The sequence below is a fragment of the Scardinius erythrophthalmus genome (assembly GCF_964197995.2).
Source record: "Scardinius erythrophthalmus genome assembly, chromosome: 11".
Taxonomy (NCBI): domain Eukaryota; kingdom Metazoa; phylum Chordata; class Actinopteri; order Cypriniformes; family Leuciscidae; genus Scardinius; species Scardinius erythrophthalmus.
In genome coordinates, this window is record NC_138231.1 from 36,579,018 (window position 1) to 36,598,828 (window position 19,811).

The 19,811-nt window shown below is 36.0% G+C and overlaps 1 protein-coding gene across 1 annotated transcript; it reads left to right on the forward strand.

Annotated features, from left to right (window-relative positions):
* The first annotated feature begins 256 nt into the window (after positions 1–256).
* moxd1 (monooxygenase, DBH-like 1) lies at positions 257–18,735 on the forward strand. The gene is made up of 12 exons (XM_081379470.1): positions 257–690; positions 2,045–2,191; positions 2,484–2,651; positions 3,106–3,189; positions 8,317–8,496; positions 8,577–8,679; positions 9,864–10,030; positions 10,834–11,025; positions 11,631–11,690; positions 12,912–13,054; positions 16,940–17,108; positions 17,807–18,735. Exons 1-12 carry the CDS (start codon positions 421–423, stop codon positions 17,966–17,968), a joined length of 1,845 nt encoding a protein of 614 aa, XP_081235596.1. The 5' UTR covers positions 257–420; the 3' UTR covers positions 17,969–18,735.
* The last annotated feature ends 1,076 nt before the right edge of the window (positions 18,736–19,811 follow it).

The following is a 19,811-nucleotide window of genomic DNA, read 5'->3' on the forward strand; positions in this document are numbered from 1 at the left end:
ATCAGGCTATCAGTTTTGTTATAATTAGCCTACATTTGAAGATACATAACAGAGAAAAATAGCCTAACCAACACAAGTCCATTCAAGTGATTCTTCACTCAGTACTTGAACTTCAGTTTAATAGTGTATTGTAATCACGCCGTTGATTATAATGGCAGCTTGACTTGTGTCGCGTCGCGTCGCGTCGCGCGCTCGTAGACACGGTGTTCAGCTCTACATGTCTTCCACATCAAAGGGAAATCACACAAGTTCCAACAGTTCAGCGGTGGGAGGCTGCCAGCGCTTGAAAGGATCGTTCGCCTCCAATACACCAAAGCAAACAAACACTCTTGCCCTCGGAAGTTGCATATTTCCATAAACTGCTCTATGGATAAAAAGCGTCCTTGAGTGCCGTCAGTGTTGTTTGTGATTCAGCTCGATATGTCTGAAAATCAGCCTCTTTGCGCTCTGGTTTTCTTAACTTCACTCTTCTGCTCGACATGCTCACAGGGGACACGTTTCGTTCATTCAGCTGCCCTGGATGCGGATGGGAGATACAACATTAAGTGGGGATTTGACGAGTCCACGATAACTTTTGAAGTAGAAGTGGAAACGAGAGGATATATAGGATTCGGTTTGTCACCGACCGGAGCTATGTCTTCGTCTGATATCGTGATAGGTGGTGTGCTCAGCGGAAGTTCATATCTGATGGTAAGTGTGTGCACGCACCTTTGGGTGTGAATGCATCTCTGATTATACACTGCTCACAGTTTAAAATTAGCCTGCTGCATTTTGACTTCTGTAAATGTTGTGCTGGATTGATTATTATTATTTCAGTTTTAAGCAGGTTACTGAAATGATTTTGTCTTTTGTAATTGTATCAATTTTTATGGATCTGTGATGGGGGAAAAAATCATTCACAACATATTTGCTCCCATCCATTTACTGTAGCTTAAACAACAACGATATGTAAAAATGAAAGAAAAAAAAGTTTTTATTTTTATTTTTACTTTCATTTGTTTTACCATCCCATAATGCCACTGTGCATTCAATAGGAAACAACATTAGTCACACGACTGGCGAAGTAACTGATTTAATGCATAATTTTTGCATACTTTTTGCATCAATTCAAACAAGACATTTGTTATGAGCATTTTAAACTTAGTAGTAATAGACATATACGCCAAAACATAGATCAAAATTCATCTGCACTGATTTGGATCACAAAACAACTTTACATAGATACAGTGCATGGATACAGTATTGTTTTATTAATTATTTGTGCCAATAAAGCAGAAATAAAACTGCATGTCATTGTCAGATCATCTGCATTGGTAGTGGTCGCAAAAACTATATTATGTAGTTTCTGTCAGTTTTTTTATTGACATTTACATTTCACTTAAACATAGAGTTTATAATATAATTACACACTTTTCAAGAGTGTGGGCAACATTAAAGACCACTGTCTGAACATTTAAATCTGCAACTAAGTTTGTTATTTGTGTTCTGAAATCTGTTGCAATGAGATCATCAACAGTAACCCACTGACCTGACTATAATCAGCGGCCCGTTTGTGACCTGGATTTTAATCAGACAGTACTCGCACAGTGTACCTTTTCAAATAAAAAAACAGGGCAATATTTGAATGCATCCACCCCAGCTGTCCATATTCTGCACATTATAATCCCCATCCAGCTGTGTCTAACTTTATGATGTATAGAATAGTCCAAGATGTTTATGATTAGTGTTCAGCACAGGGCTATTCATCAGCATTGTTTATTAAAGACTCTTTTATACATTGAAGTTTTAGTTTTGTAAGCATGAGTCATGACTGTTTTTGTTCCACAACTTAGCCGTAGTTCTGTCTGAATGCATTGGACAAAAATAGAGCATTTGTGAGTGCAGCTGACCAAACATTTTGATCAAAGGTTATCAAATGTGAAAGCATGCAGACCAAAACCAATAAGATTCACTCACATGATCCCAATACTCCATCAAAACAGGTTCAGACTTAAAAGATGCAAACCTGAGATGGACTAACTTGGTTTCTCCTCACTCTGCTCAGGACTACTTTACAGACTCGAACAGAAAGGTCCACAAAGATCCACTGCAGAGCTACCAGCTTCTGTACGGCAGAGAGAATGGCACACATACTGTCCTGGCTTTCAGCAGAAACCTCCAGACCTGTGATGACAATGACAAAGTCATTACGGTAGGTTTGACTACATGCATCATTACATCTGGCTCCATAAGTCTAAAAAGAAACAGCTTTCAGTGTCAGGGTTTATCCAATTTTTGTGATAAAGCTTTGTAACTGCACTCTCAGTTGTAATTATAATGTCAGAACATAGCCTTTTGTTCAAGGGAAAACAATAGTATGGTGTTTTATTGAGGAGTTCAATAAACTCAATTCCCTAAAATGTTGTCAAATTATTACTTATATTATAAAAAGCCTATTGCACTTACAGTAAGCTTACAATTACCCATAATTTGTCACTGAGCAGGGCAGTACAGTGAGAGTGATCTGGGCGTTCCATGAGGAGGACGTGGGAGTGTCAGGACCAGTCTACCATGGGATGAACAGAGGCAGAAAGAGTCTGCGATTACTCAACCCTGGAAGCAGCTCCAGCATCCCAGCAGGAACAGCTTTCTTTGACCTTCAGAACGAGGAGGTGAGGAAAGTGCGTGCAGCAGACTGCTGGAGCGTTTGATGAGCTAAGAGTGACATAGAACAGCTTAGCCTAAGGCAGTGTTATTATGCCAACTGTTTTGTCTATTTGTGCATAGTTAAAAATCAAGGTCCTTAATGTCAAGGTTTTGTGGTTACATATGAATCCTTTTAAAATACAGACCCTTTTGCATGCTGATTGGGTATTTTCAGCGAAAACAAGGCTCCTTTTATGCCTGTGGGATACTGCCAAATGCCAGATTTTATAAGAGTGTACATATTTACAACCTCATAACAAATGCTCAGCATTGAATAGGAAGAAAAAAATAGGAAATGGGATTAATAAAAAGCTGGAAGTCCACACTCTCCAGTCCACAATGGAATATTGCTGGTTGTTGCCATCTAGCTGCTATGTTTAACTGTTTTGGGAATTTTGTAAACATTTTTCAATATTGCAGGTTCATGTGCCTCATAAGGATACAACATACTGGTGTCAGATCTATAGATTTCCAGAGCTGAAGAAGAAACATCATGTAATCAGAGTGAGTAATGCCAGAGCATGCCTATCTTAATGAAATCATAATGTTTAAAACACTTGAATTAATTGAAGTCATGTTTTAATCCAGAGATGAGATAGCTATTCCAGAGATGCATGTTTAGGTAAATTATAGCCTTGTACAATTTCTACAATTTAATCAGTGCCATATATTTTACTGGCATCATAATAATGTGGAGTTTTACGTTGAAAGTATCAAACTTCAACAGGTAAATTTACACTAAATATGACAACATGAAACATGAAAATTGTTTCAAAAGGTGATGATACACAGGGCAACTTTTTGAGCAATGCCGCTGGGCAATGTTGCCGTCAACGGGCAACCAGATGAGACATAGGGCCCATGACCAATCTAAATTATCCAGATAGAAATGTATTGCCCATTTTCAATGGGAAAGTGCCCAAGCAACAATCGCTCGACAAGATTGCCCAACAACATTGCTCAAAAAGTTGCCCTGTGTATCATCACCTTAAGAGAGGACCATTTAGGATGAACTGATTCACTAGACTGAATCGGATCCAATGCTGTACAGTACACTGTATGACAGAGAGGATGAGACTATACAATCTTTACTGATTTAATAGCTGATATCCTTAAAGGAACACTTCACCCATTTGCATTAAGCTTTGTATCATTAGAAACCCAGTCATATTTTTGAATGGTCGTGCATTATTCCCTCATTTTCCCCTGAGACGGGAGAAAAACGGATTTCAGTGTTGCAGTTCCTTCTTATAATGATGTAAAAATCATAATTTTGCGTCATTCTAAGCAGGAAGTCCCATAACTTTGCAGAGGGGTTGAGACTACAAACACTCGTTCCTCATTTTTCCAGGGGGTGAGACCCACTCACGCTACAGAACTATTACAGATCAGTGGATGGGACTTCACTTGCAGAAACTAAAAGCAATATCTTTCCTCATTCAAGAGGCACCAAATTCGAAATTTATGTTACATTTCGACTACATACATGACCCACTTTCAATAAAGATTTATGTTCCCACGGATGAAATGCTCCTTTAACTCAATCTGCTAGGAATCACATTATTCTCTATAGGGCACAGCTGATTGGTTCCTCTTGCATCAGCAGCCAATGAGCTCGCTACTCAACTTTTAAAAATTAAAATACTTGGTCAGTGTTTGCTGTAGCAGTGCAGCGCGCTTTCAGAAACCCTCCACCTTCCCCAGCTCCACCTGTATGGATCTGCTATGGGTAATTCATGTATGCTATATTGTACAGCAGCAGCATGTCTTACATGATCACAGCAGTGTGTTTGTGTATGTATTGGCAGTAGCAGGTCCCGTGCTTACTCTGCAGAAGCAATAGCAGCAGCGTAGCAGATCTATTCCGCCAAGACCAAATATATCAACGTTGTCATATCCATTACAATACCAAACACTCAGATTTTCATGACAACTACTGTCATGCTACTGAATAGCTTAAAGGAGAACTCCGGTCAATTTTAACATTGAGCTAATTTTTTTGTAAATTTGGAGTGCTGTCAGTACAAAAAACAATGACAAAAATCGGTGTTGCCTACACCGTGTTATCCTCTTTTTAAAACGCGCGTGAACTCGACAATCGACTACTGTGGACTTCGACCGAAAACAGGAAATAAATACAGGTATGAGCGCTGGCTGAATTATTTTTATTTTTTTATTCATATCTTTCACATCTACTGCAGTCAGATTCACCGTGTTCACTCTGAAGGAATCACTCAACATGGCTGGGCACTTGTAATGACACCTCAAGGATGTTAAGAGGCTAAAAGCAGGTTTAAAACTTGCCCCATTTAAGTCAACAGGGTGCATATTTTAAAAAGAGGATAACACGGTGTAGGCAACACCGATTTTTGTCGTTGTTTTCTGTACTGACAGCACTCCAAATTTACAAAAAAATTAGCTCAAAGTTAAAATTGACCGGAGTTCTCCTTTAACCATTTGTACATAAATTAGATTCCACATGCATGTATGTTTTACCTCATATTGTTTGTTTTTACATCAGTTTATTTTGCTATGTTGTCACCATGCAGTCGGTTTCCATCTCTTTCTGTCTCTCGCTTCTATTTTATGTCTCACCTGCTTATTATTGTCTTTTGCAGCTGCTATTTGTAGATCAGACATGCTACTGAAATTATACTCTCTGACCCAGATGAAAGAGTCTTCCCTTAACTAAGCTTTTCAAGTTTTAGTTAATTAAAGGCAGAATAGGTACTTTAATCATATGATAAACTACTACAATTAAGCTTCATCCTTTCAGGCTAATTTTTCAGATGCACCAACCTTTAATTTAATTTAACTGTTTTAGTCCCAGTTCGTGCCTATGTAAAATTCAGCTGTGGAAAGACAGGCGTGCATTCATCTTCATGAATTCATCACTATGGCTACAGCTCCACGTTTTTAGCAAAAACATAAGCGCCGCACATGCAGAAGTGAGCAGCACGCAGTATGAATGTAAGCCATTTAGTTTTCTGCAATGTTCAGCATGTAGTGTGATGGACACAAAGACTCTATACAGTGAATAGACTTGAGTAGTCCATGTTTTACAAGATGATGAAACATACAGACAAATGCACACTTGCATTCACTAGTCAGTGGCGTGCATACTTTAGTTGTGGCCTAAATCAAGCAATTGTAAATGACTAAAATACTTCTGGAGCATACTGTAAGTCATATCACTTGGGTGCATGTACTGTAAATGGACCATATTACATTTAGCCTCAAATCAACCTTTCATTAACATCAACTGAACACATATCAGTTAAAACCAACAAGTGAATAATTACTGAGACCCCTCTTCACCCTCTCCTTTCTACATACACTAGTCTGGTATTTGTGAAGCTCCAGACTGTGTTAGTCTGATGCCAGCTGCCTCATATAACCACAGCAGTGTCTGAATGTTTCTTGCTCTGTTCCTGCTCAGTTTCAAAGAGCAGATGTTGAACTGTCAAACAGGAGCAGATTTTCCAGACTCTATGCTCTCACTGTCTATATTCAGGCTATATTGTCACTGTCCTTATTCAGTCTAAGCCTCATGCTATTTGATGCCTGATGAGGGTGTACTTTATACAGTAAGATCCCAAATAAAAGGTAGTTCATTTGCTTGTAACAGATTGCATGCACGCTTTGTAGGCATATTGCAGATTATTTACTAATAATAAAAGCACAACTGGTCACCCATATTTAAATTAGACATGTGCTTGTAGTAATTGTCACAAATGTTTGTCATCCAGCTCATTTTCTGGGCTCTGTGATGAGCATTTAAATCAGAATTCCCTGATGCAACATTTTTGAACGATTGCAAGCAACAAAACACAATTTTGTTACCTATACAAAAAAGTGCATCTTTCATACCAACTTAAAACAAACCTTTCAACTGAAGACAGAAGGAAGTTCAACACTCTTATTTCTACTGTAAATCTAATCTAAAGTCTTTTTTGCTTATTAGTATGGTTGAATTAGATCACTGAAGGTCAGCAGCAAAGACATTGGTTAATAAAGTGAAATTAATTACATAAAGTACATTTGTGTAATTTAATATAGTTAATCATACAATTTTTGTGTAAAATTCTGAGATTGCATTTTACTGTTTTTATTCATTTTGAGGAATACTGAATGTTTTCGTGCAAGTGAGATGAGTAAATGCATGTTTACATTTAGTCTAGAACTAAAATAACCATCATGTTTACAGAGTGCACACAACACCTCCTCACTTCAATAAATGTGGAAAAAGTAATAGCATTACTTATTTAAAAAAGCAACTTAGATATTTTGTTGTAATTTAAAAAAGTAATGTGTTACTTTACTAGTTACTTGAAAAAGTAATCTGATTACATAACTCAAGTTACTTGTAACGAGTTACACCCACCACTGGATGGATTAGACATGCTGTTATCAGTTAGATACAATGTAATACTTCTATACAAAATGTTACATGTTCATTTAATTTTGGGATCTCAAAAAACAAAACTGCTCCCCATGGTTAAAAAAGAGGAGGTGGAAGGGAAATAAAGGAATGTTTGAATATTTATCCAGCCACTGTTTGGCCCTGGGTCCCACTGCTTCAGGCAGAGGCCCCTGGAATAGAGGACACAGTTCACTCTGTTGGAAATGCTTTTATTTAGAATTCCAGTTCCGACAGAAGAAGCCCACTGTGAGGAGAAAAATAATTCTAAAATCCCCCACTTCCTACTCCAAAGACATCCGAGCTAGTTTTAGCTCAAGAATCCACACACACACACACACACACACACACACACATAAACACAGATTTCTTGTAGAGGATCAAAATAGAGTGTTTTAAAAAGATAACCTACTTTTAAAAAATCTTTATGGCTGATCCCTTTATCAAAGCTCTGGACAGCATGTGTAGTGGAAAGTGTTCTTATTTAGGATTTACACTTTTTTTTTTTCACAAGGACAAATTAAATAAAAAGTGACATTTACAAAGTTCTGAAAATAAATTCAGCTTTATCATCGCAGGAATTAATTACTTTTTAAAATATATTAAAATAAACAGTAATTTTAAATTGTAATAATATTTCACAAGAGTACGGTTTTTGCTGTATTTTTGAACAAATAAATGCAGTGTGGGTGAGCATGAGAGAAAATCTCACAAACCCCAAACTTGTGAACAATAATAAATATTAAAGGGTTGGGTTATTTTCAAAATGTATGTACAATTTATTCCCTTTGGAACTGTTTGAATTTGCCACACCCATTAACAGGATCGTTAAATTGGAATTTGAATTGGTGTAATCGGAAGTCAAATGTACTGAATTTTGATTCAAAATATAAATATTGATTTGAGCTAATTGTCATACATATTGACAGGTTCAATTTATAATGATATAAATGCACTAATAATAAACAAATAAATGCATTTTATACTCCATTAGTCCTTAATAATAAGGTTTTTCTGTACTGCTAAGTGAGAGGGCTATTTTAATTTAATACCATTTTAATTCCTTAAATTCAAATTCAAACAATTCTGCACCCTGTTTGCTACCTCAGTTCAAAATACAGAAATGAAATTCAAAAGGCATTCTCAATTCAATTCTGAGTGGCGCACAACCCTGCTATTCATATTCCACTCTCTTTGTTTGGTGTTTTCAGATAGAGCCATTGATTCAGAAAGGTCATGAGAATCTGGTTCATCACATTCTGCTCTACCAGTGCGACAGCAATCTGAACAAGAGTGAGATCAACAGAGGACATGAATGCTACCATCCAAATATGCCAGACTCCTTCTTCACCTGCGAAACCGTCCTGTTCGCCTGGGCTATTGGAGGAGAGGTGATCATTTCATAAGTTCATATTCATTTGAAATAATGAGGGTTTCAGATATTGAATGAAAATGATTGTATATATTGCAGGGCTTCACCTATCCTCCACATGTTGGAATGTCTTTAGGAACCTCAATAGACCCAGTCTATGTACAGATGGAGATTCACTTTGATAACCCATCTTTACAAAGAGGTACCATATGTTATATATATTTTTTATTTAATACCCTAACAGTTTAAGGACAAACCTGCCTCACTTAGAGACCTATGACATGGTGCATTTTGTGTCGGTTATTATATTTGATGTATTTGTGGATGAAATAATCAATAATAATATAATAATCAGTGCTATGCATAAGTTTAGACACCCATGCTAAAGTTGACTAAAAAGAGGAATAAAAAATCATCTTTTGGAAATTGAACTTAATGCCTTAATTAAAAAAAATTAGGAAAAATCCAACCTTTAAGGACACCAATTTTCTTTGTTAATGAATAATGTATTGTAAATAAATAAATGTATATAAATAAATAAAAGGCCAGTTACTTCATGGATCCAGGATACTATGCATCCTGATAAAGTTCCCTTGGCCTTTGGAATTAAAATATACCCACATCATCACATAGCCTTCACCATACCTAGAGATTGGCATGGTTTTATTTCAGTTAGCCTAATAGCTAGTTTGATTTGCATTGAGAGATGATCTTATGGAAAGTACTCCATGCCAATCTCTAGGTATGGTGAAGGCTATGTGATGATGTGGGGCTATTTTAATTCCAAAGGCCAAGGGAACTTTATCAGGATGCATAGTATCCTGGATCCATGAAGTAACTGGCCTTTTAAAATAAAAATCTTCCTGCCTCTATGGGAATTTAACATAGGGGTGTCCAGACTTATGCACCCTGTATTTTAAGGAAGAACATTTATTTATTTACGATACATTATTCATTCACAAAGAAAATTGGTGTCCTTAAAGGTTGGACTTTTCCTAATTTTTTTAATTAAGGCATTAAGTTCAATTTCCAAAAGATGATTTTTTATTCCTCTTTTTGGTCAACTTTAGCATGGGTGTCTAAACTTATGCATAGCACTGTAGTCTCCATGGTATACTAGAATGATTTTCAGCCAATCAATAATGAGCTTTTCTGTAAGGGTCGAGCCAACACAATCCCATCCTGAAATCTGGTAAATTGGTGGCTAAGGGTGGGGATGCTTTCATGCTTACTCTTTTTTTCGAACAATCAAGTTTTTGTACGATTCTCGTCACACCAATTCATACGAAACCGCCACCTCGTAACATAGGCATAGTTATGTTTTCCCATGAGATCGGGTTGGTTAAGCCTCAAATAGCTGAGCTCAGAGTTTTGGTCTCTCCACAGGGATAGTGGACAGTTCAGGCCTGCGTCTGTACTACAGCCCCAGCCTGAGGCGCTATGATGCTGGGGTCATAGAGACAGGAGTGTGGGTCAGTCTTTACCACATGCTGCCCCCAGGTATGCAGGATTATATTACAGAAGGACACTGCACACAGGAGTGTCTCCAGGAGGTGAGACCGCAAAAACACAGGAATTATAGTGGTTACACTCCATTTACACTCTATGACATGATATTTGATAGCTACACTACCATTCAGACATTTGGAATCACTATGAAAGAAATCAATATTCTTATTCACCAGGATGCATTAAATTACAGTAAAGACTTATATTATTACAAATGACTATTTATATAAATAAATGCTGTTGTAAAAGTATTTTATGCATACCAAGGCTGCATTTATTTGGTCAAAAATACAATAAAAATAGAACTATTGTGAAATATTATTACAATTTAAAATAACTGTTTTCTATTGTAATATATTTTAAAATATCATTTATTCCTGTGATGGCAAAGCTGAATTTTCAGCATTATTCCTCCAGTCTTCATTGTCACATGATCCTTCAGAAATCAATCTAATATTCTGATTTGCTGCTCAAGTAACATTTCTTTTCATTATCAATGTTGAAAACAGCTACTAGAAACTGTGATACATTTTTCAAGATTCTTTGATGAACAAAAAGTTTAGATTAAGAACATAATTTATTTGAAATAGCAATAGTTTGTATCATTACGAAAATCTTTACTGTCACTTTTGATCAATTTAATGCGTCCTTCCTGAATAATAAAAAAAATTGCATTGATTCCAAACTTTTTTAACAATTCAATGCTACATTGCTGAACAGACGCTTTCATTTTCTTTAAAAACAAACAAAAAAATGTCTTATTAGTTCCAAACTTTTTAATGTTAGTGCAAGTTTCTCAAAACCCAGACCAAAAAATAAAAGTATAACGTGTCTCTCTTCCTGTAAGTCATTAGACAGCGAGATGCCCAGTGGAGTTCATGTGTTTGCAGTTCTGCTCCATGCTCACCTGGCAGGACGGGCTATCAGAACCAGACACTTCCGCCAGCAGGTCGAGCTCCAGCCACTTGCCGTCGATGATCAGTTTGATTTCAACTTCCAGGAGTTCCAGCCGCTCAGCCAGGAGAGGATCATCCTGCCTGTCAGTCACAATCCATTTCAGTCTCATAATCTGCATTGCTCCATCTGAGGGTGAAATTGATGTGTTGCATTAATCACCAGATACAGTGAACCTCACAGTTTGCTTTACTCATTCATGGAAAACCAAAAAATAGGTTCTGTGGTATTGTGCTTTTATCTCTCACAGTCTCATCTGGGTCAAATTAAATATGACATTTACTCCGACTAAATTCTTTACACTGTTCTCAGGATTTAGAGCTTATAGCTGAGGGATTGGTAGTATTGTAGTAGAACAGTATAGAGCGATTATCATTATCTGCTCCAGTGTCCATTTTCAAACACTTTGTATTACCTAAGAGAGGTGTAATGAATTCAACATGTAAACAGCGCACATTGTGCATCTGTAAGACTGTTGTCTATTTAAAAGGGCCTACAGGCGAGAGGTGACTCATATGTGAGTTGTGACCTGTTCTATTCTGTGATAACAATCAGCAAGGTTTTAAAGGTTTATACTCAAATGAGTTTGAATTACCTATTCTGTTTGGCTAACACCCAACAGTGAGCATAACAGATAAGCAAATGTTTTTTACTAACCGCGCATTAACTTTCCTGTTTTTCTGCCACCAGGGAGATTCTCTAATCACTGAGTGTAAATACAACACTAAAGGCAGAATGAACATGACCTGGGTAAGATTAAAGCTTGTGAAGTCTTGTTTAATTTTTTAACAATTGTATAAATGTGTGTCGTATACAGAATTATTTATCATATTAATCCTGGATAATAGCAGACCTTAATAATACTGTAATAGAGCTGTTCAGTCAAGATGTCTGATTTGTAGGCCACCCCGAGCGGTAATTTGCCATGGCTTCCTTTGGGAATTTCTAATGGGATTTTAAAATAGCATTTCTTGATGTATGACTTAAAAAAGTCTGTGGGGAATATTACTCGAAACTTTATCATTTTGTTCACCAACTTAAAGGGATAGTACACCAAAAATGAAAATTCTGTCATAATTTACTCACCTTCATGTTGTTCCAAAACTATGGCTTTCTTTCTTGTGTGGAACGTAAATGATAAGTATGTTCGTTTCACAGAAGAAGTTGTACAGATTTTAGACCAACATGAGGGTGCAAATGATGACAGAATTTTCTTTTTTGGGTGAACTATCCCTTTAAGTTTACAACCTTTTACATGTTGTAAGGTACACAACTACAGTAGTCCGAATTTATCAAACTTGTAACTTTAAGAACCCTAATATAAATATATATATATATAAATATATATATATATATATATATATATATATATATATATATATATATATATATATATATATATATATATATATATACGTAAAAAAAAGTTTTGTTTTTTTTGAATGTTACGTCTTAAATTACACACACACACACACACATATATATACACACGTGTGATTTAAATTGTAAAATTCAACAACAACAAAAACTGTAGAACTATAAACTAAAACTATAGACTTTAGGACTACAAACTGAACAGCTCTATTAGAAACACGTCTTTGAATCTCAACAGCAGGCTCTTGGCTAAACAGTGTGTCTGCAAACAGCTGCAAGTCTGTGGAGATTGATCCAGCTGCTGACGCTTGCCCGTACACATGAAGCCAGTGAGCTGATAGGCTGAGCCGAGCTGCTTTTTCTCTGTAGACAGTCCACAACCCATAAACATCAGGGCCAAATCACTGGTGTTTTGGATTCATATTAGAAAGATCAAGATATATTTGCTGCTCTGTGCATGTCAGTTCAGTTTTGCTCAGTACTGGGCATAATTTGTCACAGGCCTCTGGCTGTTACAATGATTCAGATGCATTATGTCAGTGTAATATTCCAAGGTCTTGACCCTAGTAATGTGGAATGTCTTTTTTTTTTCTACAGGGAGGTCTTAGTACACGCGATGAGATGTGTTTGTCGTATCTGCTGTACTACCCCAGGGTTAACCTAGCCAGGTGTGAGAGTTTACCAGAAATCACTGGCCAGCTCAAATTCATTGGGGTCAAAGAGATTCAGGAGCCTGTAACGTAAGTCTGAAAAACCACCTTAGAAAAGGGCTTCTTTGTTAGTGGTTAATATACACATATTAAGTTCATAACAATGAATAACATTTATTGCAAATGACATTGAAGTATGAGGCTGCACAAAAAAAACATCCAAATTACCTGAGAGATATGACTGTATTAGGCATCCTGAAATAACAGACATTTGTCTGTGACAGGCTGAGACTAGACTCTAGATTTTTGTGTGTAGCCAATCAGAAGACTGAAGGTTCTATCTGCCTGTCAATCATTTTGCATTTAGCTATCCAGCCATATTTAGTAATTGCCAATTGTTACTTTAATATTCAAAAGCGCTACTGCTATTTGCTACTGTTATTTTTGACAACTTTGACAGGATAGAGATGCTACTACTCATATGCTCCATTCACCACCAAGTACAATGTATCTTTCAAGGCGGGGTTTTGGAAAGTCTAATTCATTGGCTAAATATACTTCAGTTTTGACACGAATACTTAACTTAGCTGAATGCATAGCCTATCAAAGTATAATCCGTTTGATAGAGTGCTTGATAGACATCGTTTAAACTAGAGTTGCGTATCCTCTGAAAAAGAAACTGATGAGGCGGAACTACAAAAAATTAGTTTAGAGACACTCGCAACTACGCAAAGTGATCAGTCATAACTTCTGGAGAGAAATAGCACAGAAAATGGACAAAGATGAAACTTTCTAGAGCGCAAGTGTCAAACAACTGTGTTTGCACACGCTATCAACTTTGAAAGACTTCAGATTCATTAGCCACTAATAACTAGAAGAAAAACAACATGCAGTAAAACAATTTGTATTAAAAAACCAGTGTGTTTATGATTACAATAATAAAGAAGAGGATGGAAAGGCGTAGCGCCAAACATTAGACCCAAACTGATGAGTGATATCTTCTTGCGGTAGATCCAAAAGTGAATCAAAAATAAGAAAAAAAAGATCCGCACATGAATATAGGCCAAAAAGCCTGCGGGATTTTATTGTCCAGAGGCCACAAATAAAGTGCAAAAAAGTGCAAGAGTGCAAAACATTTACAGGCTCAACCCTTCATCACTGTTATGTGTTACCAAGCGTACACCTGCGGTCATTTAAACACTGATTACCGTAATCCATGTAACATACCGTAATCTGATTTTATCCCATATACAAATATTTACATAGTCTACATGATTATATATATACATATCACAACAATCCTCTATTCAAAAAACATTTTGTTAACTTTTTTTAAAAATCTGATCATCAATAGGAACATAATTATGCTCATTCCCATTATTGAATATCACAAAAGATTATTCTCATCATCCCTACACGTCATACGATTAGACATTGCAATGCATAATGAAACAACATTTATAGAAAACAATTGAGAGTATATTCCTCATTCATGCCCAAAGGATATAGACATTTTAGGTCAAAAATCCATTTACATTCCCTCTGCAAAAGTCTCCGCTCCAAATACCCACCCCTACGTAACTGTGTTATATGTTCTACTGTATAACAACGAAATTTAATTACGAGATCGAATGGGACATCTCATTAAAATGACGCGCAACTGGAGGTAATGACAATAAGAAATTAAAATAATATTGCAATATCAAGCATGATAACAGACTGTTCTGTACAGTCTGTAAATAAATGGAAGCGGATGGGACCGGAAGCCTTGTACTTTCAAGTTTTTAGACGGCTGGACCCAGTGTTACGTAAATAAGGTGGATACTTTTGGTTTTTAATCTGGTTTCCAAGTTCCAGAACAGCTAACACTTACAGCTCCTTTAAAATGAAATTTAAAATGACAAAAGTAGTACTAAGCAGTAAGCTACAGTAGGTTATGAAACAGAGAGAAACAGGGTGAAAAACAATGGAAAGAAAGTTCAAGGACAATATGTTCATTTTAATGGAACAAACTTGAGACAATTCTTTGAAATGGTAGACCTTCCAATGACAACTTGGTTCACATAAGACTGGTGTCACGTAATAGCTTAACAGCGGTTGATTGATGGCCTGCCGGGTAGTTAGATGATCAAGTGAGGATAAATGTTTTCACTTATCATCCAAATGTTCTTGCTGTCATGTCAGTACAAGAGCTTTACCAGAAGATGTGCCATCTTGCTTCCATGAGAAAGTGCAAATTGTTTGTCCGACCAACTGGAACATCTGGTATGGTCATTGTAAAATGTGTTTGTCTCATTCTAAGAGAGCCAAAAGACAGATGTTATCAAATCTAGTTTGCCCTTCTTGCGAAACCCAGTTTGCAATTTTCATTGCTGAGATAAAACAAATAATCAATCAATCTTCAAGACTTCTCTTTTACATGTTATGCTAAACACATCATCTGTGGACATCATAACATGTTGTCCTGTTGAGTAACCCATCAGTTTAGGAACACATTCAAACATGGTGGCTCTCCAGCAGTCATCTAGAAAGATAAGTGGTTCTTAGCTAATTGTATAGGTGGAACTATACTATAGCTCTTCGAGATGTTATCGCAACCATGGTATAAATCTAAAAACATAGTATATGAGTTTTAAGGGAGGTCCACATCTCAGAGCAGCCGCGTGTTTTCGACTCTGTGGGCGTCTGCTGAGCTGCTGATGTTTTGTATAGATTCCTTTCACTAGTTTGTATAGGGAGAGAGAGATGTGTGGTTTGTTATGTCCGCACATGTTTGTTTGTGATGTTGTGTGTGAGCAGGCGAATGTGTGTTTTGGATGGACGTGGGTGTGTGTGTGTACGTCTAAAATGAGGAACATCTGAAGGGCCCTGCTGGTGGAGTGTGTTTATTCGACCCCCTGAGGCTCAGAGCAGTATTGTGCTCAGATGCTGGAATTAGGGGGATTAAGGGAATAGACCTGGCAACTATAAACAGATTTAGTTTCAAAAGCTCTGCCCCAAGCGCCCTCTGTCTTTCGGTCACTGCTCACACTCTCTCTCTCACACACACACACCTATAAAGCTCACTGAGGGGATGTGGACCCTCTGGCGTATCTGTGATAAGTGAGTACATTTATGACACTCAAACCATCATATATGATATGGGGAATACGGTAAACAGTACCATAATTAATATGTTTAAAATTCATATCTGTATATATTCAGTACAATTTCACAGATGCATTCCTTATTCAAGTAGCACATAAGTTAGAAACATTATATATTACCCTAAAACCTGAATATAAACTGATATTTGCATTGATATGTATAGACTTATAAGCCAAGCATTAAGTGTTTAAAAATTAAAGGAGTAGTTGACCTGAAAAATGGAAGGGGGAAAAAATCCATCATTTACTTACCCTCAAGTAGTTTCAAACCTGTATGACTTTCTTCTCTGAAACACAAATGACAAATGTAAAAGAATTGTGCTGGTTGCTGTTTCCATGCAATTACTCCACACTGAATGAAACTGAAGAATTTAGTACACAACCTGAAAAGTATCATAAAAGTGGTGTGTAGCCTACTATTTAGGTTGGGAATGTAGGTTGTTGTGCTCTAAACTGTGAACAAATCATTCAGTTTTGCAATCGATTCATTAAAAGATTAATATTAAAAAATGATCAGACCACTACTTCTCTCATGAACACACTAAGAGAGCTAGGGATGTCTTCAGTAAATAGCAGATGCTTCATATAATCTAAATTCAAATTCAAAAAAGTAATATGGACAAGTGTCATTTAGTTCAAAAGAGTCATGGAGTCCTTTTTATGTGCTTTGGCATCCTCTTAGATGACAGCTCCAGTTCCCATTCCTTGTAACTGTATGGAAAATATGTATTGGAAAGACTTGGGTGATCAAATGTGGATAGAATTAAGTATGGTTATGATATTAAGTAAATGCACTACACCTAAACCATCTCTTTTGCTTTTTTTGAAGAACTTGGCCATTTGTGATTAAGAGCCCTAAGAAATACAGCAACCTCTCCTTCACGGAGGCCATGGACAAATATAAGTGGACGAGGAAGAGAGGGAAAGCGTTCAACAACATTGTACGGAAACTTCCCATGAACGTCCGCTGCTCCAAGATCGGCCAGGATGAGTGGTCGGTGAGTGATTTTGGTTATGCGGTATTCTTTTATATTCTTTCATTTTAAAGTCGCCCTCAGTGATTGTTTTGTATATGTGGCTAGTAAGGCGCCTTGGATGTATACTGACACCTAGTGATGTGGATGCCGAATAATACAAAAGAAGCAGGGTTTTTTTTATTAAATATGCTGTTCACAGGGGAGGATATTCAGATAATACTATGATTTGGCTGGTCAAGTGATCTTAAACATTCTATTTGTTTCTTTATTGTATGTGAACAACTTTTTATTGTGGAAATACCATTCAAAAGTTTGGCTTCAGTAAATTTTCAGTAGCAAGGATACAGTAAATTGATCAAAAATATTAAGCAGCACAACTGTTTTTTATAGTGATAATAATAAGAAATGTTTCTTGAGCACCAAATCATCATATTAGAATGATTTCTGAAGGATCATGTGATACTGAAGACTGGAGGAATGATGCTGAAAATTCAGCTTTGCCATCACAGGAATAAATTGCATTTTAAAATATATCAAAATAGAAACCTGTTATTTTAAATTGTAATAATATTTCATAATGAAATATTATGCATCCTTGGTGAGCATAAAAGACCCCAAAAATCTGAACAGTAGTGTCCATATGATGTTTTTTCAAGTGGTCAGTATTTTCAAGAGGTTTCTAAAAGGTTGATTCAAGTTGTTTTCTCTGTCTCTAACAGATTCAAGGGATGATCGTCTCTCCTCCGGAGCTAAAGTTAGAGCAGACGTCTGCTGCTGTCGTGACCTGTAGGAACATCTCAGAAATTCACTGTGAAAGTTCCCTCGCTCTGCTCCTCACTGCTTGTCTCTTGCTCATACTGCAGTCCTGCTTTCACCTCTAATGTCTGCTGTCATCTCATCCCATGTACTCATAAACACACATACCAACAGCAGGTTCCACTGGGCCTAGTGTTTTCCAGCAACAGTGAAGCTCAAGATTTACACCTTGCAGACCGAATAGAGTAATTGCACTGTGTGACACATTCTTACTTACCTAAATCAAGTTTATCACTAACACTGACCACAATGTGCTGTATTCATGTAGGCATCATTCATCCTTCTCGTGGAATCTCCTTTGGTTAGTACACTGTGGTTTTGAAAGCCTTTCTAACAAAAGACTTGCATATAAATCTTCAAAATGTCACCACATCCCGTGTCTTATGAGTTAAAGGGATAGTTCACCCAAAAATGAAAATAACATTTACTCATTCTCATGTTGTTCCAACTGTATGACTAACATTCTTCTGCAGGAACTCTCTGTTTTTTTGGTCCATAAAAAGCCAGTGAGGTCTAATATTGTTTTGGACCCCATTGACTTTCATTGTATGCAATGAAAGCAGTTAAAAGTACTTGTCATGCAGAACTCCTCAGAAGTGGTGTATATTTTTTTAATACATTCATCTCATTCACACTGGTAGTTTTATTAAAAGTGAAAGCTGCCTAAAAAATAACACATGCAAAAGCGTTCAGCTCTGCGAACTGTGTTCCTCTCATTATAAGCTAAATGTGTGTTTCATAAATGAATGCTGGCATTATATTCAAAACCATTACATTTTTATATGCTGTCTATGTCTTTTAAGCAATAAATGTTTATTTCTTGTAAATATTTACAGCTGGAGTTTTTAATGAAATGACACTCATGGCTATTTTATATTACAAATGTATTTTAGGTTAACATGTTTATTTATTTATTTATTTATTTATTTATTTATTTATTTATTTTTAATTTTGTGCATTATTAAATTTAGTTTGCTTGTTTGCTTTTAAGGTTTAGTTCATCTGAAAATGAAAATTATTCCTCTGTATAAAACAAAAGGAGAAATGAATGTCCTATATATATATATATATTACTGTAAAATGTAATATATATATATATATATATATATATATATATATATATATATATATATATTAACAGTAATGTAATCTGTTACATTATACATGGGTAATTAATTAATCTTTAGGTAATTAATCTGATTACTTTTGACAACTCATTTATCAAATTGATTTTAATAGAATAATCTTGCAGCATATTAATTTAAAATGCAAAGAGAAAGAAAAGTTATTCCACTCTTTATCAACAATGTGAAGTGCATTAAATATGGCAGACTTTCTCAAACTGGAGTTTGTGTAGGAACTTCGTGGTTCATAAATTGATGAAAAGCTAATCATAAATTAAATCTAAAAAAAAAGTTAAAGAAAAATATTTTAATATAAAAAATCTAGATAAAACTCTTACTAGACAATATTTTATTTGTTTATAATGTGTGTCCTCTCAATTTTCCATGTAAATATAGCTGCCTTACTAGTGGCTGTTTTTCAGAGGTGAACAAAGTAGGCTACACAACTTCCTTACTTGAGTGAAAGTACAGATACTACTGGTCAAATATTACTCCATTTCAAGTAAAAGTTGTAAAGGCAGATTTTTACTTAAGTAAAAGTACAGAAGTACTTGTTTTTAAAAGTACTTAAGTATCAAAAGTAAAAAGTAGCCTAAATATCAATGCATTGTTTTATTATTGTTGCATTGTTGTATGTAATACTTACAGTACCTTATGCCTCTGAATCTATGCCTGCCTTCCTACCCTCATATCAATACCAAATGTATTTCTAGAACACAGTTCCATAGTGGGATTGAATGTGAGATTGTGAATAAGTGCACTCAATAACGTCCACAATGGTTTC

Bases quoted from the DNA above. Each gene is read 5' to 3' on its own strand.
- moxd1 (XM_081379470.1), top strand. From the start codon at position 421: ATGTCTGAAAATCAGCCTCTTTGCGCTCTGGTTTTCTTAACTTCACTC. The intron at 2,652-3,105 runs GTGAGGAAAGTG...TCAATATTGCAG, and splicing joins TTGACCTTCAGAACGAGGAG to GTTCATGTGCCTCATAAGGA. The intron at 10,031-10,833 runs GTGAGACCGCAA...TCTTCCTGTAAG, and splicing joins CACAGGAGTGTCTCCAGGAG to TCATTAGACAGCGAGATGCC.